Raw genomic sequence first — 18226 nt, forward strand, 5'->3', positions numbered from 1 at the left:
GTTGAAAAATGGGAGCGAAGTCAAAAAGCCAGGCTCACCTGATTTCGTAAATTACATATGAACTTAATTAATAATAATATCGTCGGATGCTGTAGAAAATGTGTACTAACAAACGAAATTTATAAACTCTTCAATAGGAAAAACGCTTCATCATTTTTAAAAAGATTTTTACAATATACCGTCCGGTATAACTTTGTGGATAAAAAAAATAGGGACTTCTTTACCTCGATTTTGTTATTCAGGGGAATCCCTTTATTTCATGTCTATACTCATGTGTATAACCCGATACCCGATCTTTATCGTTGATTTATGGCTCATGATCTCAGATTATCGCATCGCAGAAGCTTATCTAAATAACTGTTCAGAGTTTTCAGCACTGCGCTCTTCGACGAACGTGACTATTTTTTCGTACTGATTAGTTGTTCGCCTATAGAAATTAATTATTCTTTTGTCTTATTTTTTGTATAATAAATCTACATTTTTCATCCTATCGTCCATGCATTCTTCTTCATATTCCGATTTTCAACTATTTTAAATTACTTGAAGCTTGAAGTATTCAGTGGTGTATTTGACCATTCATTTGTCTCGATACAAAAGCAGAGCAGCTCGTCCGTGCGATAAAAAAATGGTAATGTATTTTTATTCATAATATCCCGTTCGGAATCTTCTCAACGTATTTTTCGAATATACTTGGAATGGACCGGGCTAAGAGTTTCTTTTTATTTCACATATAATTCTATTGCTATATACGACGTTTCAAATTACGGGGGACACTGCGCATATACGGCCGACTAAAAATATTCTATTTCGTGATCGTCGTACGACACAACGTATCTTCATACACGAAAAACGCACGTTATTTTTGAACTATACGCGATAGAAAATATTTCATGAAATAACAACTTTTCAGTAAAATTTGTCAATTGTAACAATTTCTTTCAGTTGTTTTAGACGAAAAAAAAGCATTTGAGACTTGTTGAATAGTGTGTAAAATATCAACGTTGCTTTCACTTCGCGAAAATTAGTTCGGGAAGAAAAAAGATTTTTTGCATGAATTCAGTCAATTTTTTCATTGTGTTTCAGGCTCCAAAAGAGGCTGAAGGATCGGAGGCAGAAGACCCTAAGAAATTGACGCCGTATCAAGGCAAAAGCCGATGCTTTGGACTCTACCAATGTCCTAAATGTGACCGCCAATGGTCTTCAGGTAATAGTTGGGCTAATACTACTCAGACTTGTAGAGGATGCGGGACGAAAGTGTATGCTAAACAACAGGTAAATATTATATCTATTAATATCGAAACCTTTGTCTTTCCTTAAATACTTGATGACTGTTATACAGAGAAGGCTATGGAGGAAAAAATTACGTAACACTGATAGATCAAAAGCACACCCGGAGGAATTGTGCGGCAAATGCCAACAACTGGGACACAGTTGTGTATGGTTCCTAAATCGAGAGAATAACACTGAAGAAAATGGGAAAAAGAAAAGATCCAAAAAATCAAAAAAAAAGACAGAAACAAAAATGAATAGTAACCAGATCAATGGCACTAAAAAGTAGTAGCTTCGCTTAATACAAAGATTAAGTATTTTTCTATATCCGATAAAAATATACTTAAGTAAAGAAGTATTTTTGTTTTGTTTTTTGTTATGCGAAAGCTCCAGGGAGTTTCATCGATGTAATCGATAAGCAACTACAGAAAAAATAATATCTGTTAATACTTAATAATGTTTGTCAACTGAACATTTTTGTTACTTAATACTTTAATATTGGTAGAAACATAGAAAAAAATGAGATTTGATAAACAGCCTGAGTGGAGTGATAATTGAGCGAAATGTGACATGAATAGCATGACTGCTGTAACTATAATCGGATGCTACTTCCCGTTATCATTATTTCCAGGCAGTTAGTTCTAAGTGAATTATTTGTGACTCCATTATTTCACTATACAATTTTGTTTCTCGTTATCGTATAATTAAGTTTTCTTCAATCCTATATCCAATAAACACTTGGAAATGTATTGTAACGACTACAAAGTCAATGAGTTTCATTGATTGTATGAACCTACGTATTTAGGCATTTTTCTATATCTTTGTACCAGGCTTCGAAACATGTGAAAAGATGATGTTGTTCATTGTATCTAAAAACCATTCAAGAAGAAGAAGAAGAAAGCCAAAGAAATTTTCAATTAATACGAGATTGTTGAATTTAAAGGGTTAAAAAAATTTGTAACATCTTTTTTATATTAATAATATACATTTCTTAGCTCTCTCTCTTATTTTTCTATAAACTCCAAAGTACAATGACTCGTGTATTCTCTTTAAGTAATTTCCATTTTGAAAATGAACCATAATTGAAAGTTTTATGGATTTTGAAGTTGAATTTATCACCTTGATTAATTATTAATTTTTACCGTTGTTCTTCGCTCATTGACAGAAGAAATTTGCTATCAAATTCAAGATTACACAAATACATTCTAGAAGACTGTTTCCAGTTGTTGATAAATGAGGAAGCATGTGACTTATAACGAGAAGAAAGAATATTTATAAGAGGTGAATTTAAGAATAAATATATTTCAACGATCTCGCATTTATTACAAAGTCTCCGGAGAGCCTAAAATAAGGAAAAGAAACCCAAATACGAGTGCCTCTACTTGAAGGATACAAAAATTTCGTGTTCCTCAATGATATAATAAAAGTTTATAATTCATTCGTTATACTTTATGGATAAATATTTGTTCATTAATTAATGTGGGATAAATACGCTGTTTTGTGAAATATACAGAATAATAATTTTTGAAATTCAGGTTTTTTCTTCCTCTCTTCTATATTCATGCGTTTCATTATAATTTCCATTATCCTGTTCATACTGTGTAACAATGCATTCATAAGTTTTAACGTACATAATTTTGTTTTTTTTACTCAAGAAAAAGAAACATGATAATAAACAAATGATCGTAACAATAACAACACAACCATCAGATTGACTAATTATTTTAACGTACGCGTGAACTATACATAGCAGATTTGTTAATTGATTTCATAGGACGTGTGTTACACACCTATAGTATATAAATTGAATTAACAATGGTTGGTTTCTCGTTTGTTTTTATACTTTTATATGATACAATATACACGGTATACAATGTACAATCGTCAAGGATTTGTCACAACGAACAAACGATCGGCGGCTGGATCCTCGCTGAAATACGCCGCTGAATTGAACATCGTTGTCGTCACTGATGATGCGGATGGCGCCGTTACCGTTGACACTTTAGAATCTTCCGTTTGAATCTGTTGAAATTTGAAATCGGTTCAACAAATAGTCAGTATTTCGATAGGTTGAAATTTCGGAGATTCAATAACATGCCGAACATTGAAAAATGAGGCAAAAATGGTTTAGATTAAGAGACTGCCATTTATTTAAATACCGATGTATCGAGATTACTTTGAATTTCAGAATGGAGAAAAGATTTTATATTTATTTGAACCTTTGAATTTTTTTTTTTTTTATTTCGATGAAGAATCAAAATTTTTGTTTGGGAAAAAGTATCGAAAAGCGTAATTTTTTCTCTTTGGCGAAAGCTATCTGTTGATTCGTGAAACTTTTAAAATGATGGGATCATCAATATTTTGTGGTGGACGGCTGAGAAAATAAATTCGGGACTTTCTCACCTCAAATGTCGACTTGGTCAAGTGTTCGGAAGCAACAGGGTCGTTGACATATTCGGAGGAAATTTCCAAATCCCGAAACTTCTGGTTGTCCGGAAGCGTTTCAACCACGGGGGTATCCCAAGCTTGTCGATCAGGAGTCTTCATCAATATCGATGAATCAGGAGAGTGTTCTGCGATGCGATAAAAATCGAAGGATTGAGCGGTTGGCTGAACGGCAACGGGGCTGGAAACGCTTGGCGGTGGTTGATTCAAGAGATTGACGACTTGCTGGTGTTCTTTTGACTCAAGGACATCACTCGGAAGGCTAGAAGCGTTAGGATAGCTCAAGTTCCCACCGTGGTCAGTCGGCGAAGAAAAATTGACTGAATTTCCTAAAACCCGGCTTGATTCTTGGAACATTTCCGGTTGAAGGGCAATTTGACCAGTGAAGGACGGTTGTTCTTGGCCCAAAAGGCTAATGACACGAGGCTCGGTTACATCCTGAGGAGCTTCCGGTTTTGGGATATCCATAATTTGACTATTCGCTGTCTCCTGGCTTCTCGAGGTTTCTTCCTGCGTTCCAACGTTTGAGAGGAGAACAGGAATTGCTGGGAGTCCAGTCGACGTTCCAATCTCAGGAGCACAAGAAGTAATATTAATAGGAATGTAATTAGAACTACCCCCGCAATCGTTCAACCTCTGTCTCGGTATTTCCGGTTGAGGTGCGATAGAATTCTGGAAAGCCGGTTGTTCCTGTTCGACGAGACTGATGACCGGGCCCTGTGGTGATTTAGGCCGGCTATCCGAGGACGCTTGGTTGATGGGGCTGTTCTCGACGTTCGAAGGCTCGGGGAAGAGTTCGCTTCGTAGGTTTGGGAGAAAAGCATTGATCGTGCGCCAGGTGGGTTCCCAGAGACTGGAAGTTGGAGTCAGTACGTTAGTCGAGGACATGACCAAGAGCATGTTTTTCAAAGATTCAGGAATAGCTTCGAAGAGCAATTCGCTGTTGTCGGCGTGCATGTAAGCCCTCAGTAGGTCAAGAACGGTCAGCCACAATGGAAGGAAACCCGGAAGGGTGAGCAGGGGCGTTAAATGGTGAAGGAACACTTTGGACAAAAGCATGGCAGCCCGGACCCGAGTCTCCTCGATACCGGATGGATCGTTGGGAGCGACGGGGTCGAGGAGTTGGGCGAGCAGGGGGAACAGGACTTGCTCGAGGCACTGGGACCACTCGATGGCTGTTAATTGTGCCAAGTCGTGGGCCAGGAGTGTGCTTTGGAGAAAAGTGATGGCGGATGCTCGGACGGGGCGTCTGGAGTCGGAGCACAAGCGAGCGATCCCCTGGAGCAGAGGCTTCCAAGCTTGCGGCCAGAGGGAGGCAATCTCGTCGCTCTTTTGACCGTTTTCCTCGGCCCACCAGTTGAATATCTGAGCGGTCCTGGTGTGCAGGGTGTGCATGAGATCGAGCAACTGCAGAGGGGCTTGTTGATAAGCCGGATTCGTCGCTGTGTCGCCGACCGAAGAGTTGACTCTTCCTCGCTTGGTTGTGCTGTTGTTCTGCAAAACGGCTTCGCCGAACGTCCTGACGCAGCGGATGCAAAGCTCGAAGTTGAAGGGCGTCACGTGAGCGACGTCTCGAACCAGGAAGACCAAACTCTCGCAACATTTGGCGAGGGCAACTGGATCGTGGGGCTGCAAATCACGATCGAGTATTATCGTGTCCGCTGCAACTGGTAAAGGAGCTTCTGTGCCGGTCGGAGAGACTAGAACCCATTCGGGAATGGGCGATACGGGCCTTTGATCCAAAACGGATGTTCTCGCGCTCGGAGCCGAGGTTTCCTCGGCTGAATTGTTACTAACATTGTTATTAGCCCCGGTGGCGTTCTGCTGCTGTTTCGGCTGCAGCGCGCCAGCACCCGCACACTCGAGAAGAGCAAACACGACTTTCCAATCTTCGGAGCTATGAATATTGGCAGCCCCCGTTTTTAGTAGTTCAAATAGGCCGTAGGCGATCTGCCGCGAGAGAGGGGGGGTCGTAGCTGACGGTAAAAGCGTGATCGGCATCAGCGGAGGCAAAACCGTCCAAGCGAATTCCTCTCCTCGCAATAATCTTATCGCCAACCGGAGCATCCCAACCGCTACTCTTTCCAACAAATACGGATGGTTCTCGCGAGCCGCGGTCGTCAGTAAACCGTCCAAATGAGCTTGGACTATGGGCCAGACGCACATCACTCGATCTCGATTTTGGATCGTCACGTCGAGCAAAAGTTCAAGAATAAAAACTGATATATCCTCGTCGTGAGGATTCACAGAGACGAGAGCCCCGATCAGGGATCTCAGCGAGTCCACCTCCAAAAATTTGCTTTCTTCGATAATTTGCTTTAGATAACAGTTAGCAATGCAATCGGTCGCTCTCTTTCGCGTCATTGCTTCAGCCGGATGGGGCGGTCGCGTCGTTTCCAGAGCTATGTAAGAATACAAACTGGATAATATTCCCTGCTCAACGGGAGGCGCTTTCGGAGTCGTTGGTTCTCTTATGAGAGATACTCTGCCGCCGGTTTCCAAAAAGTCTTCACCCTCGGTCATCGCCTTCGGTAGCAGTCGAGCCTTGTGAAGAGTTTGCAGCGAATCGATGATGTTCTTCCACGAGGATCTCAAGCCGTTCCCGTACAGGTGGGTTATTTTGAAGAGGGTTCGTGCCGCCAATTGACATCTTCCGCTACCACCGAGATGCAGGACTATCTGCTCGGGCTCACCGCCGGTTGCCAGACCTGTAAATTTGCAAAGACTTACTACGAGAGTGTCGAGATCGCTGCTCATGGCGTAATACGAGCTTATCGATGCGCAGCTGAGAAAAGTCTGTGCGACTCGTCGCTGCAACGATCTGTCAGGCGCTTTGTCATAAGCGCGACACAGAGCGCTTATTATCGGCGCCCAGGCACGTTCAGCGAGTTCTTTGTCAACGAACTCCCCGGAATTTCCAACTTTCAAATAAATACTCTCGCGACTTGCACCACGGCGAAGCAAAACTTTCCACAAATAATTTTCTTTCACGAGGCCCGTTTGCTCCGCCGGCATCACGATCTCCTCGCCCTTAATGGACGTGTAAATCTCGTCGAGCATATCCTGATCGAAATCCGCTCCGCCGTCGACCTTTTTTAAATTTCTCTTAAACTCCTCGGCCGTCATTGGAATACTCTGGCGTTTAGCATTGTAATTGTGTTGATCGACGTTGAGCATTATAACTGCATAAGCTAGAGTGAAGGCAGCGTCCGCGGAGGCGAATGGACGCCCGTTACTGTCGTGCCAGTGATCGGCAAACTTTTCCAGCAACAATGAAATCACCGGTGCTTCGCCCGGGAGCCTGAATGATTCGAGATATTGTCGCAACGCTTGATCTATTCTTGTATTATGGAAATCGAAATTTTGCACGAAACAATTCAATATCGTTTTGTTCTCTTTTCTGCTTATGTACTCGCCGATCGCTTTCTTGTCAAGCATCGGATTTTCCCGTAACAATTTTGCTATTTTCTCCGGATCCGATGGCCCTCCCGGAACGGTACTGAGGAGCCCGTGTTCCGTGAGCTTCGCGATGCCCTCGCGTGGGTTCTCGTTGAATTTCTCTGTACCGAGGGCGAGCCATCGCTTGCTGGCTTTCGTTGACAACAGCTCGCTTCTCGTTGGCAATGGTTCGGTATTTTGGTGCCTCGATGGCTTGCACAAGTCCCGATAACCTTTGCAACGGGCTTCGATTCCGACGACCAGACTTATTATAGCCTCGAGTGATATAAATTGTATGCTGTACATGCTACCCATCAGGGCGGACGCGTTTTTCGACAGTAACTTCATAAGATCTTCGTAAAGGTTTGTCGAGTAGAGGCCACAATCGTAATTGAGATACAACTCAGCAGGTAGACCCGGGACTCGCCAGATCCGGACTATAGCCTCGAGCGCGAGTTCCCGTTGCTCGTACGTTATTCGGTTTGAATCGGAATCTACGATTTCCATGAGCTTGAGTATGTAATGTTCCAATTGGAATTTGAGGTGTTCGCGTTGCGATTCGAAGAGTAAAAACGAGACTTGAAGATCGGCTGCGAGGATGGAGAGTCGATCGGTGCCTAATTGCAATATGAGATTTCTACACAATTCGTCCTTGGCGAGAGACAGTAGAGAAGGAAAATTAGCCAACGAATCAGCGGCTATCTCGAGAGCGACTTGCAGAAGACTCAGTCCCAGGTGCATCATTATTTCTGTGTTTTGCTTGTCGAGGGGACTGCAGAGTGAAACGAGAAAACGAAATAATTCACGTACGCACAGGGCACCGTAAGGGGACAACTGCTGGAGCGGGGTAAATCTGACGCCTTGAGTGTTCACGTATTCTTCTAATTGGGATTCCGAGTCCATTGGTATCTTCGGGGTTTTAACGTTGTTGTTACCGCTTCCTATACTCGTATTGTCGTCCAACGACAAGTCCTCTACGCTTCCAACCGGCGACTGAACGTTTTCGCTTACTTTTTCGTTGTCGCTCGTTGCTCCAGTCTCTTTCTCGGATATAACATCTTTCTTTTTGTCCACCGGCTCCTTGGAATCGTCTGTCGTATTTGAAGATTGGATTTCTTTGTCAATATTTTTGTTGCATTTCTCAACAGGGTCCGAAGCTTTCGAGTCTTCGAGCTTGTTCGTTTCCTGCGAATCGGCCAATTTTTCTTTCACCGTTGAAGATTCTCCGACAGAAGTTTCCTCCGTTTTCGCAGCCCCCTGCGACGGGTTTTCCTCGATTTTCTTATCATCGTTGTTCTCGCTCGTTTGTTTCTTTTCCGAATCGTTACTCGATGAAACTTTTGACGATTCTTCTTCGTTCGGCTTGTCAGGAGCTCCGTGGTCCAAAGATCCTTGCATGTCCACGATATTACCGACTGGTATCACCGGTGTTGTGGCCAAATGGTCCGCCCGCGCACGATCCACCGGACTCAACAGCCGCGTCTCACTCTCTTCATCGTTCTGATCCACCGTTTGTTTATTAACCCCACCACCCAGCGACTTTTGCTTTCCAACGTTCTTTCCCTTCCTCAACTTTCCTCTCGAATTTTCCATCCCGTTCGTTCGCATTTTCTTCATATTCGGAATTACCCGAGTGTCGTCTGCGAACTGAGAGAGGCGCGCAAACAAATGGTGCACCATGTCGCGCAAACAGTGCTCCGCTGTTCGACGTAGTAATTCTGGGAAAAACATTTTTCAGCCGATTTTATTGCTATGAAAATTATTTCGGTTTACATTCTCTAGTAAAATTCACTTGAAGCCATTGCAATATTTTGACTTATTACTGGTTGAACGGCATAAAAACAAAAAAAATTAATAACTGTATTTTATCGATTTGTGCTTTAGATAAATTGATTCACTTCAGTCACTCTATATTTTTAATATTCTAATAATAATCGATCAAATTTATTCGAGCTTTCACCGAAAATCAATTAATATACACGAATGCTGAATATTTTCAATTATTCATCATCCAATGGTCTCTTTTCTCTTAATATTATTCAACTGTTCTCACCGCTGAGACGAGTTTCAAAGCATATTCTGAAACAACTGAGCATAATTTCGCAAATACTCTCATCCGACAAGTGATCGCCTGCAGGAGAGAGCACAAGAGCTCGTAGTACTTGCAGTATCCTCATAAGAACGACACCATCGCCAGATGCGTCTGTCCCTACGAATCTCGCGTGGGTTACTGCATCTGCAATCGCCTCGACACAAGCACCAATCGCTGGATGCTCGTGATCTGTAATATGAAATTAATGAAAGTGAAATAATGATCACGAGCAATGACATTAAAACTGCATCTTTCGATAGTATTTGAATATTTTATCATTATCCTAAAGTTTTTCAAACTTATGCAAAAAATAATCTCCACAACCAATTAAAGAAAACTACTAAATATCAGGAATAAAAAAATTGTTATTGTTACTATTATCGTAGCTTCCCGCATGACATTCAGTATACTTGATTTTGAGGAATGAAATTTTTAAAAAATATAAAATCAAAAAGAAGGAATAAAAGTTTTCAGATTTCTTCTCTCCAGTCATGGTTGAGAGTCGCTTATTTCAATAACTTGTCATGAATATAATCACTTCTGTATCTCTCATTGTTATGTTTCATGTAAAAATAATATCAGTTGAGTAAAAAAAAAAACATTAAAAACAGGCACAGCCTCATAACGATGATTCAATGGGCAAGAGAAATCCATGAGTTTCCATTGCTAAAAAAAAAATAGAAAAAAATTTTGATTTTGTCACCTTTTAAAAACTGAAATATTTTTCCTCAACACCTGTCAGATGTAAACAAAATACATTGCAATTGTGAAAAATAAGAAGATATTCTTTACCGATAAGACCATAGGATATCATTTTGTTGACAGCGGAAAGAGCTAGACTAGTGACAGGTCCAGTGGTTTCTTCGGATCTGACAATTTCGAGGAATGGGGCAAGAAAGACACCTGGCTCTAGAGCGGACAAGTTCCTTGCGTCGTTAAGAGCTTCCTTCAATGTTGACAATCCTTTCATCAGCACATCTTGATCCTCATCCTATGATGGGAAAAATTGGAAATTTCACAAAAAAGATAATGTCTTACCTCTGCGTGTGTACGGACATTATATATATGGAAGTGATAAAATAACAAGTTATTATTGATATAACCAAACAGTTGGTTGAGATAAGAGTTAGGAGTATATAAGATGGAAAAACGCTGAACCTGGTGAGAATGAGAGGACCATCGTACCCCTCGTCGCATAGCCGTCATTAGAAGTCCAACTTCACCCTCGACGACGAAGAGTCCGCCGAGTGGACACGTCGTTCTGATCATTGTGCTCGAGTGTCTTTCCTTCCGGGTATAAAAATCTTTTAAAATAAAAACTACTGCCGTCAAGCGACTACATGCTCGCCTGTATTTGACGTATTGTCATGAATCTCTCTTTTTCGCCGTTCTAACGGGCTGCAAAGTAATGACAATACTGCCCGAAATCACCCTCTAAACAAATACCGTATGTTGTTTTTTTTTTTTATCAACGAATCCGAACGGTTCGATAAAACCCCAAGGGGACTTTAAACGTCAGGCAACATGAAGTTCCAACGCGACGGCAACTCGGGACTGTACGTGCCTCACACGCCTCACATCTATCCGAGAAGTCTCACTCACACTATTTTAACGAAACACGAGTGTTTTACTTTTTTCACTGCTATTTCTTTCAAAATGTCGCATAGATGCAGGACATCGATAAAACAGGGGTCGAGTTTGAAGCTTCTGCTCTTTTCTCGTAGATGCCGCGATCCACAACTTTCCGTACCTAGAAAATTACATCGTAATCCAAAGAGAAATATTTTGAATTTTTTTTTCTTTTTATTTCTTGGGGGTCTTGAGGTTCGTGGTGGTGCAAGTCGTTCAATGGTGAACCATTTAATAAAAAATAAATTTCAAAATTTATTCTCGTCCAAGTCTCGTATCGCGCTTTCGCCGCTGAGCTCTTCGCTATTCCCACTACGCCCACTACGGAACACCTTACTGCTGCAGTCTGCACCTTACTTACTTACGTTCGCTAGGTGCCATGGTAGGGGAAGCCAAATTGACACTAGCGTACGCAGTGATCAATTTCGACACTAAAGGACGCTGTTTTAGTTCATTTATTATTGGCGCTGCAGTTGCACACAGCGAATACACGTGAAAGTTGCGATTACGTTTTAATAATAACACAAAATGAGTCACCGGAGTTGCTGTGTTGTGACTTGTAAAAATACATCGAGAAAAAATGATTGTAAATTTTATAAATTTCCAACGGCTAAATGGAAAATAAATCAAAGAAATAAATGGATAGCTGCAGTAAGAAGGCAAAAGTAAGTAGTATCATAACCTCAATTTCAATAACAAAACAGAATAGCAGATTTTCGGAAATTCATTAGTTTTGTATAAATAATAAAATATCGTATTTAGTTAATTTAAAAAATTTCATGTTGAAATGCTTCAAATTTTTTATAATTGTGTAACAAATAATGTATTTTTTTTTTAATTTATTGACAACTAAAAATTATTTGCTGTCATAGATCTTCTATTATATTAAGATTTTATGTTCATGTTATATAAAAAAATGTATTGATCATGTATAATTTTTTGTAAAGTGTTGATGGATCACCGTGGATTCCCAAACCATATAATTACATTTGTAGTGATCATTTTATTGGAGGGAAAAAATCTGAAGAGGAGTCAAGTCCTAGCTATGCTCCAACCATATTCCCTCCGATCTACAAATCTTCAAAAGATGATGAATCTTCAGCTCTAAACAGGTAAATAAATATATGTAGAAAATGTATCAATATAAATTGGATATAAAATCGATGTCATAAAAATTTAGTAATAATCTAAAAGACTAATGAATCAAATTTTTCCTAATGAAAGCAACAGTATTGATTATTCAATGTAAAAATAATAATATAATTGACTTGATAAGTTTCGTTGTAAGAAAATAAATTTACAAACATTTAATTATATGATTATAAAAACTATAATTTAGACATACTGTTTCTTCCAGGTGCAAGAGTTTAGTGGACCGTCGATTAAAAAGAATATTACCATCAACAACTCATACTGAGCCGAAGATTGTTGAATTCGTTCAGATAATGATTAAAAGTCCTCCAATTATTTTAACCGAACCTACAGTTGACCAAGAGTGTCAAGTAAATTTTTACTCAGAGTCCGATGTTAATTCAAAAACATTTATTTGCAATCGATATGTCAATAAAGACATAAATCATGCTGAAATTCAAACAGAAATTGTCGAAGATACAAAATTGATAAAAATAGAAGATCGAGAATAATAAAAAATTCGTAAGCAAAGCCTGTGGTACTCTATCAAAGAACTTAAGCTGACAATAAACATTATTTTTTAATTTGCCATACACACATTTTTTTCCTCTGCCTCCAGATAAATATAAGATAAAAGTAAATATAAATCCTTATTTGTTTTTTACAACGACGGATTTCATTTTTACAAATAATGAGAATTTTTTATTGCCAAAAAATTCACATTCTGACTAAAACAGCGTTCTTTAGTTCATGTATTCATTGGCGCTGCAGTCGCGCACCTAGCGAATACCAAACGTTAGCTCTACCTACTACCATTCTCGCTTCTCGCTATGGAAACCAAAAACCCAGCGCAAGGGCTCTCCTGGCTGCTCCTGGCCCTGGCTCTGGCTTATTCCCGCCCTACCAGCCCAAGCTGAAAGTACGTAGCAAACGTAAAGGGACAGAGCGACGATCTATACAAATATAACGCACCAAACGAGCTAGTGAAAAATCTGATCTCAAACTAATTGCGAACGTATTGCAATTTTTGTTTTTCTACTGAAAAAAATCGTTAAGGTTTATTTTTATTTTGCCAGATTGGGATTCACGTTTCTCACGAAAAACAGTAAATCGGTAGTACTGTGGGATACTTATGGGTAAAATTTATGGCCCGCATTGTCCCTTTTTAATAGTAAATTTCAGTGTTTCTATTTAACTACTTTCCAAGGAGAGTCGATTTTGATCCGACAATCACCCAAAGCGTGTCCAAAGCTCTACAATACAAAAATAATGATTTACATCTCAAAAAAGTCAGAAATCCAAAGTTAATCGGCTCAGTTCAGGGAGGTACCGTCGCACCCATCGTGCACGGTTATCTGGGAACAGCTGATTGTTTGTATGGAAATGCCAAAGCAGTTTTGAGTGTTAGTGAATGAAGTACGTAACCACTGCAAAAAATAATCAACAAGCGGCAACATGGATAAAACGGGAAACATGAAAATGAGTCAGAAAGAATATTTGCGGAAATATCTCAGTGAAAAAGATGATGGTGCAGCGAAAAGAAAAAAGAAGAAGAAAACAAAAGTTGGCTCTAAAACGTGAGTACGTTTTTCATTCGCGTCTCGAGTGCGTTTGGCGCGCAAGTCATATATTCGAGACTTTGTGTTTTAGGATATCGTCTACGAACTGTTCGGATGGCGGGACGATTGTATACCCAATGCGAGCGAAAATATTTAACATCGCATTCATTGGAATAACTTTTTGAAAACAATCATAACTTGCAAACACTTTTGTCTAATTTTTCATGCCAGTAGTTAATAATCCAGGTCAGTAGAGATCCCACAAAATACAATGATCGAAGCCTTGATATGATTGATCAATATAAAAACACTGACAATAAACTAGGAAAAGCAGTCTTGGAATGTTAGATAGCCGAATACTGGCATTGCGATGTAATTCTTCATTGTTGGGACCTTTTTTTGAAAACGATGTAATTTCAATGTTTGAGAAACTTTTTGATGGATCGGGATCAATAGATTATGAACTTCATAATCTTTTATTAGGGGATGAGCTTTGAGAATTTTAGCAATAATTGAAACGAAATTGGTGTCATGTACAAGGATATCTTACCAAAGTTCTTCAAGCAAATTAGTATTGAGTAAGAAAAACTGAAAAATGTTTTTTTGCATTGGTTTCAGAGTCAAAATTATTGACGATGATGTTGACATCCGAAATATGAGGCCTATCGAGCAAGGCGAATTTAGCATTCTCAATAACACAGAAGATGCGCCACAGATCGTCGGAGTCATAGATGAGAGAGGACCCGTCGATTTTGCGGATAAGAGAAGATGGAGAATCATAGCGGATGATGGGGAAGGGAACGTTGCTTGTGATTCCAATGAGAATTATGGATCCATGGACGGGGCGTCGAGGGTAGAAACCTGGAAAAACAGTAGCGAAAATGGTAAAAGCAGTAAATTTAGAGATTCGAGTCCCTCCAGGAATGCTTCTTTGGACAGCGATTTATCTCCACTTTGGGGGAACGAGAAGAAAATGACTAACATGAAGCATTCGGGCAAGCGTGACGGATCGACAAAAAGAAAAAAAAGAAGAGAATCAAGCAGCGATTCGAGCCAGTCAAATTCGTCCGATTTTAATGATCGAAGAAAATCAAAATCAAAGAAAATGTCTTCCAAAGATAAACACGATGCGAGCCCAATTCGTAGATCGAAACGCGAAAGCTCCGAATCGGATCAGAGCCCACCGAGGAAGAGGGAAAATGAGCGAACCATTGATAACAAGGAATACAGCGGCAAAGAAAGACGTCGTGGAAATTCTGACTCGGACCAAAGTCCTCCCAGGAAAAGGAAGAATCGCGATAAGGGTGAGCATAGGGGAAGAAGAAAAAATCGTGGAAATTCAGATTCTGACCAGAGTCCACCTAGAAGAAGAAAAAACCACGGTGAGGAAGAATATAGGGGGAAAACGAAAAATCGTAAGAATTCCGATTCGGACCAGAGTCCACCCAGAAAAAGAAAAAATCACGATGAAGAGGAGTATAGGAGGAAAGAGAAAAATCTTAGAAATTCCGATTCAGATCAGAGTCCACCCAGAAGAAGGAAAAATCACGATGAAGAAGAGTCTAAGAGAAAAGAGAAAAATCGTAGAAATTCTGATTCAGATCAGAGTCCGCCCAGAAGAAGGAAAAACCATGATGAAAAAGAGTACAGGAGAAAAGAGAAAAATCGCAGAAATTCTGATTCTGATCAGAGTCCGCCCAGAAGAAGGAAAAACCATGACCAAGACGCTGACAAAGAGGAATACAGCAGAAAAAAGGAAACTCGTAGGACTTTCGTTTCGGATTCGAGCCCACCGAGACGATCGAAAACAGAAATTTCATCGAAAAATCATAGTAAAAAATCGAAGGACTCCGATTCCGATTTGAGCCCACCGAGAGCTCCGAAAAACACTCGTATCGAGGAGTCGAGAAGCAACCGAGACGAAAGAACTGATACTAGAAACGACGCTCGAAATCGTCGACTCGACGAAAGACCTTCGAGGAAATCAAGATCGCGATGGAATGATGATGATGATGATTCGAGGGCACCTAGGGGTATGGAACCTCAAAGAAAAAACAGTGGAGTTGGTGGTGAAGCAAAAATGAAGAAAACACTGGATGGCAAAACGGCAGGACTTCAGGACGCCCGTGCCCTCAGGATCGAAACCGAAGCACACAAAAAACGCGAGGCTGCCGTGTTCAAAGGGGTAATTTTACATTTAATCGCAACATCATTTGCCATCAGATTTCAACCAAACTTCTTCTAAAACTCAAAATTTTTCAACAGATGAGCGCAGAAGTGAGCGGTGTCGGACAAGCAGCAGTTTTCCGTGATCGGAAAACTGGTCGGAGACGAGATTTCGCCGCTGAAGCAGCCGAAACCCGGGAAAAGGAGAAACGCCAGGCGGAAATTGACGAGAAATATGCCAAGTGGGGCAGAGGGTTCGTATTCGATCATTTTCGTTGATTCACAAATGAGGTATATTTCCTCATGAATTTTCTGTTTTCAAATAGTTTACTTCCGAAAGTAAATCTATTCAGAAATACAATTTTCACATTACTGATTGTGACGAAATGCATGAAATTGGGCCATCATTTTCGTAGATTTAGCGTGAATATAAATGGCAATGATTCATTGTTTAGGCTGAAGCAAGTCGACGATCAAGCGGAAAAGCGCGAGCGAGATATGTACGAGATGAGTAAACCTTTGGCGAGATACGCCAACGATGCTGACTTGGATAAAGCTCTTCGAGAGGTCGAGCGAGAGGGTGATCCGATGGCGGAAGAGATTAGGAAGAGACGAATTAAGGAAGGAAAGAGTGAGCCAGGTGAGCTGGAAATATTTCTGCCCTCGAAGTGCACGGCTCCATAAAAACGAAAATAAATGATATCATTTTTCGTAACTTTGACGTTTATTGAACGATTATAAAAATGATTTCGCGAGTACAATTAACGGACTCTGATTAGGTTTGAAAACGTTTGTCAGAACTATTACCGCTCGCGGTTTCGTGTAATTTGCAGCGCCAGCCGTTTACCAAGGTTCTTACGCACCAAATCGTTTCGGCATACGTCCGGGCTATCGTTGGGACGGCGTTGATCGAAGCAACGGTTACGAGAAGAAGTGGTTCGAAGCAAGGAACGCTCGTACAGCCCTTCGAGAGGAAGCCTACAAGTGGAGTACAGCGGACATGTGAATTTTTATCTTTGTACATACCATTTGATTTTCTCACCATTTTTTTCGATTTCCAATCTTGTACAAATTTGTTTCCATCAATTAGAGAGAAAAGGTAGATCGAAATAAAATTATAAGAATTTAATGAAACGATGTGTCGTTGTTGGCATGAGTTTACACGCAATGTGACTGATTTCAAGAGTCGATGAGAAATTTCTTGGTATTTGAGGAAATCGTCAGCTCCATGAATCCTGATCATCGGTTATAAAACTTTTTTACTACGAAGAACAACCTCAACGGCTTAGGAACGACCCTGAGTTTCCACTTCTCATAAACACATTTTTTGACAGCGTGCTCCATGCTGGATTATAGACAAGTAAACTTATGAGTCAAATTACAAGCAGAAAACTTGTCTTTATGAAGTGGCATCTCCGGTAGTTGAGTCACTGACGCTGGTCAAAATCATCCTGGTTTAATGGAGTTGCGTGCGAGCAAAATCGTTCCAATCTGCTCTCAGGCCTTCATTATTACAGATAGAAAAATATTGTGGGAGACTTTTCCAGAAAATGTTATGCTCTCGAAGATTGGTCCTGTAGAATTTAGCTCCAGCCTCACTGCTTCTGGATAAACGAGGCATTCGATTTTTCGTCTGGAACCCACGATAGATTTTCAGCTCACTATTCAGGTTTGCAATTTCTCTGAACCCAGAAGATGAGGAACGAATTTTTCCAGTGATTGCGAAAAACACCGATTTCAAGGTCATCACAATTTTTTCGAATGGGTACTTTTTTGTATAATTTGTTTGAGCAGCTCGAAACAACCCTTCGTACGAGGTACGAAGGGTTCCGACCTTCGGTACTCGCACGACGGTCGGTGCATTATTATTGAATCGACCGTGGCCTTCTCAGATATTCGGCAAAGACATTACAATATTAAAAACGCCTGAATTACCTGAAAAACGTAGAACAAAGTTAATCGAGCGACATACGAAGAGTCGACAAACACGATTAAAAATGTATTTTCATCGTTCATTGAATTTTACGCTCACGAAAGACATTCTCGCGTCCCACTATTACATCGAGGAGTCTATAACCAATAAATTATTTTCAAACTCGAATTTTCGTCGAAAACCCGAGCTTCGATCGTACATTTGAACTTTCTACCGAAAAATTTCCATCTCTCATAGCATTTTTTCCTCGAGAGGAGTGAAAAGTGCAAATTTAATTTGAAATCATCACTACGACCTTGACAGCTGGCGTTTCCATTGTTCGACAGCCCACTTAACCGATGCATTTTTCATTAAAAAAACAATCGGTCGTATCCTCGTAAATTCAAATAACACTTGAGCCGGTAAGAGTTAACACCTGTGCGTGGATTTGTTATTTGAGGGACGCAGATAGATGTATAGAGAAGCGGCACTCGCGCGACGCAAGGGCAGGGTCGTCGGCAGTTAGACCTCGAACAGTCGGCAGTCAGTACGCCCCGCGACGTCAACGGAACAACAACGGTACGC

General features: G+C 40.5%; 3 protein-coding genes and 2 long non-coding RNA genes across 6 annotated transcripts; 3 read left to right on the forward strand and 2 right to left on the reverse strand.

Annotated features, from left to right (window-relative positions):
* Positions 1 to 211: 211 nt before the first annotated feature.
* On the forward strand, positions 212 to 2799 carry LOC122413286 (uncharacterized). Its single transcript, XR_006261533.1, has 3 exons — positions 212 to 628; positions 1084 to 1272; positions 1340 to 2799. It is a non-coding gene; the product is annotated as an uncharacterized lncRNA (long non-coding RNA).
* On the reverse strand, positions 2552 to 10853 carry garz (Sec7 domain-containing protein garz). Its single transcript, XM_043423516.1, has 5 exons — positions 10403 to 10853; positions 10037 to 10235; positions 9206 to 9433; positions 3673 to 8870; positions 2552 to 3291 (listed from the first exon to the last, which is right to left on the reverse strand). The coding sequence occupies exons 1-5, from the start codon at positions 10511 to 10513 to the stop codon at positions 3154 to 3156; spliced, it is 5874 nt and encodes a 1957-aa protein (XP_043279451.1). The 5' UTR covers positions 10514 to 10853; the 3' UTR covers positions 2552 to 3153.
* A 181-nt stretch (positions 10854 to 11034) lies between these two features.
* Positions 11035 to 12588, forward strand: LOC122413285 (uncharacterized). The gene is made up of 3 exons (XM_043423530.1): positions 11035 to 11538; positions 11821 to 11985; positions 12231 to 12588. The coding sequence occupies exons 1-3, from the start codon at positions 11402 to 11404 to the stop codon at positions 12514 to 12516; spliced, it is 588 nt and encodes a 195-aa protein (XP_043279465.1). The 5' UTR covers positions 11035 to 11401; the 3' UTR covers positions 12517 to 12588.
* Positions 12589 to 13366: 778 nt separating this feature from the next.
* Positions 13367 to 16863, forward strand: LOC122413281 (BUD13 homolog). Of its 2 annotated transcripts, XM_043423524.1 has the most exons (6): positions 13446 to 13581; positions 13655 to 13809; positions 14182 to 15748; positions 15829 to 15983; positions 16185 to 16369; positions 16563 to 16863. In XM_043423524.1, the coding sequence occupies exons 3-6, from the start codon at positions 14219 to 14221 to the stop codon at positions 16733 to 16735; spliced, it is 2043 nt and encodes a 680-aa protein (XP_043279459.1). In that variant the 5' UTR covers positions 13446 to 13581; positions 13655 to 13809; positions 14182 to 14218; the 3' UTR covers positions 16736 to 16863. The 2 variants fall into 2 exon arrangements, with proteins under 2 accessions (XP_043279458.1, XP_043279459.1); XM_043423523.1 differs by lacking the exon at positions 13655 to 13809 and having other exon boundaries at positions 13367 to 13581.
* On the reverse strand, positions 16612 to 18170 carry LOC122413287 (uncharacterized). The gene is made up of 3 exons (XR_006261534.1): positions 17958 to 18170; positions 17112 to 17664; positions 16612 to 16707 (listed from the first exon to the last, which is right to left on the reverse strand). It is a non-coding gene; the product is annotated as an uncharacterized lncRNA (long non-coding RNA).
* Between the last annotated feature and the right edge of the window lie 56 nt (positions 18171 to 18226).

This window comes from Venturia canescens, chromosome 7 (assembly GCF_019457755.1).
Source record: "Venturia canescens isolate UGA chromosome 7, ASM1945775v1, whole genome shotgun sequence".
Classification (NCBI taxonomy): domain Eukaryota; kingdom Metazoa; phylum Arthropoda; class Insecta; order Hymenoptera; family Ichneumonidae; genus Venturia; species Venturia canescens.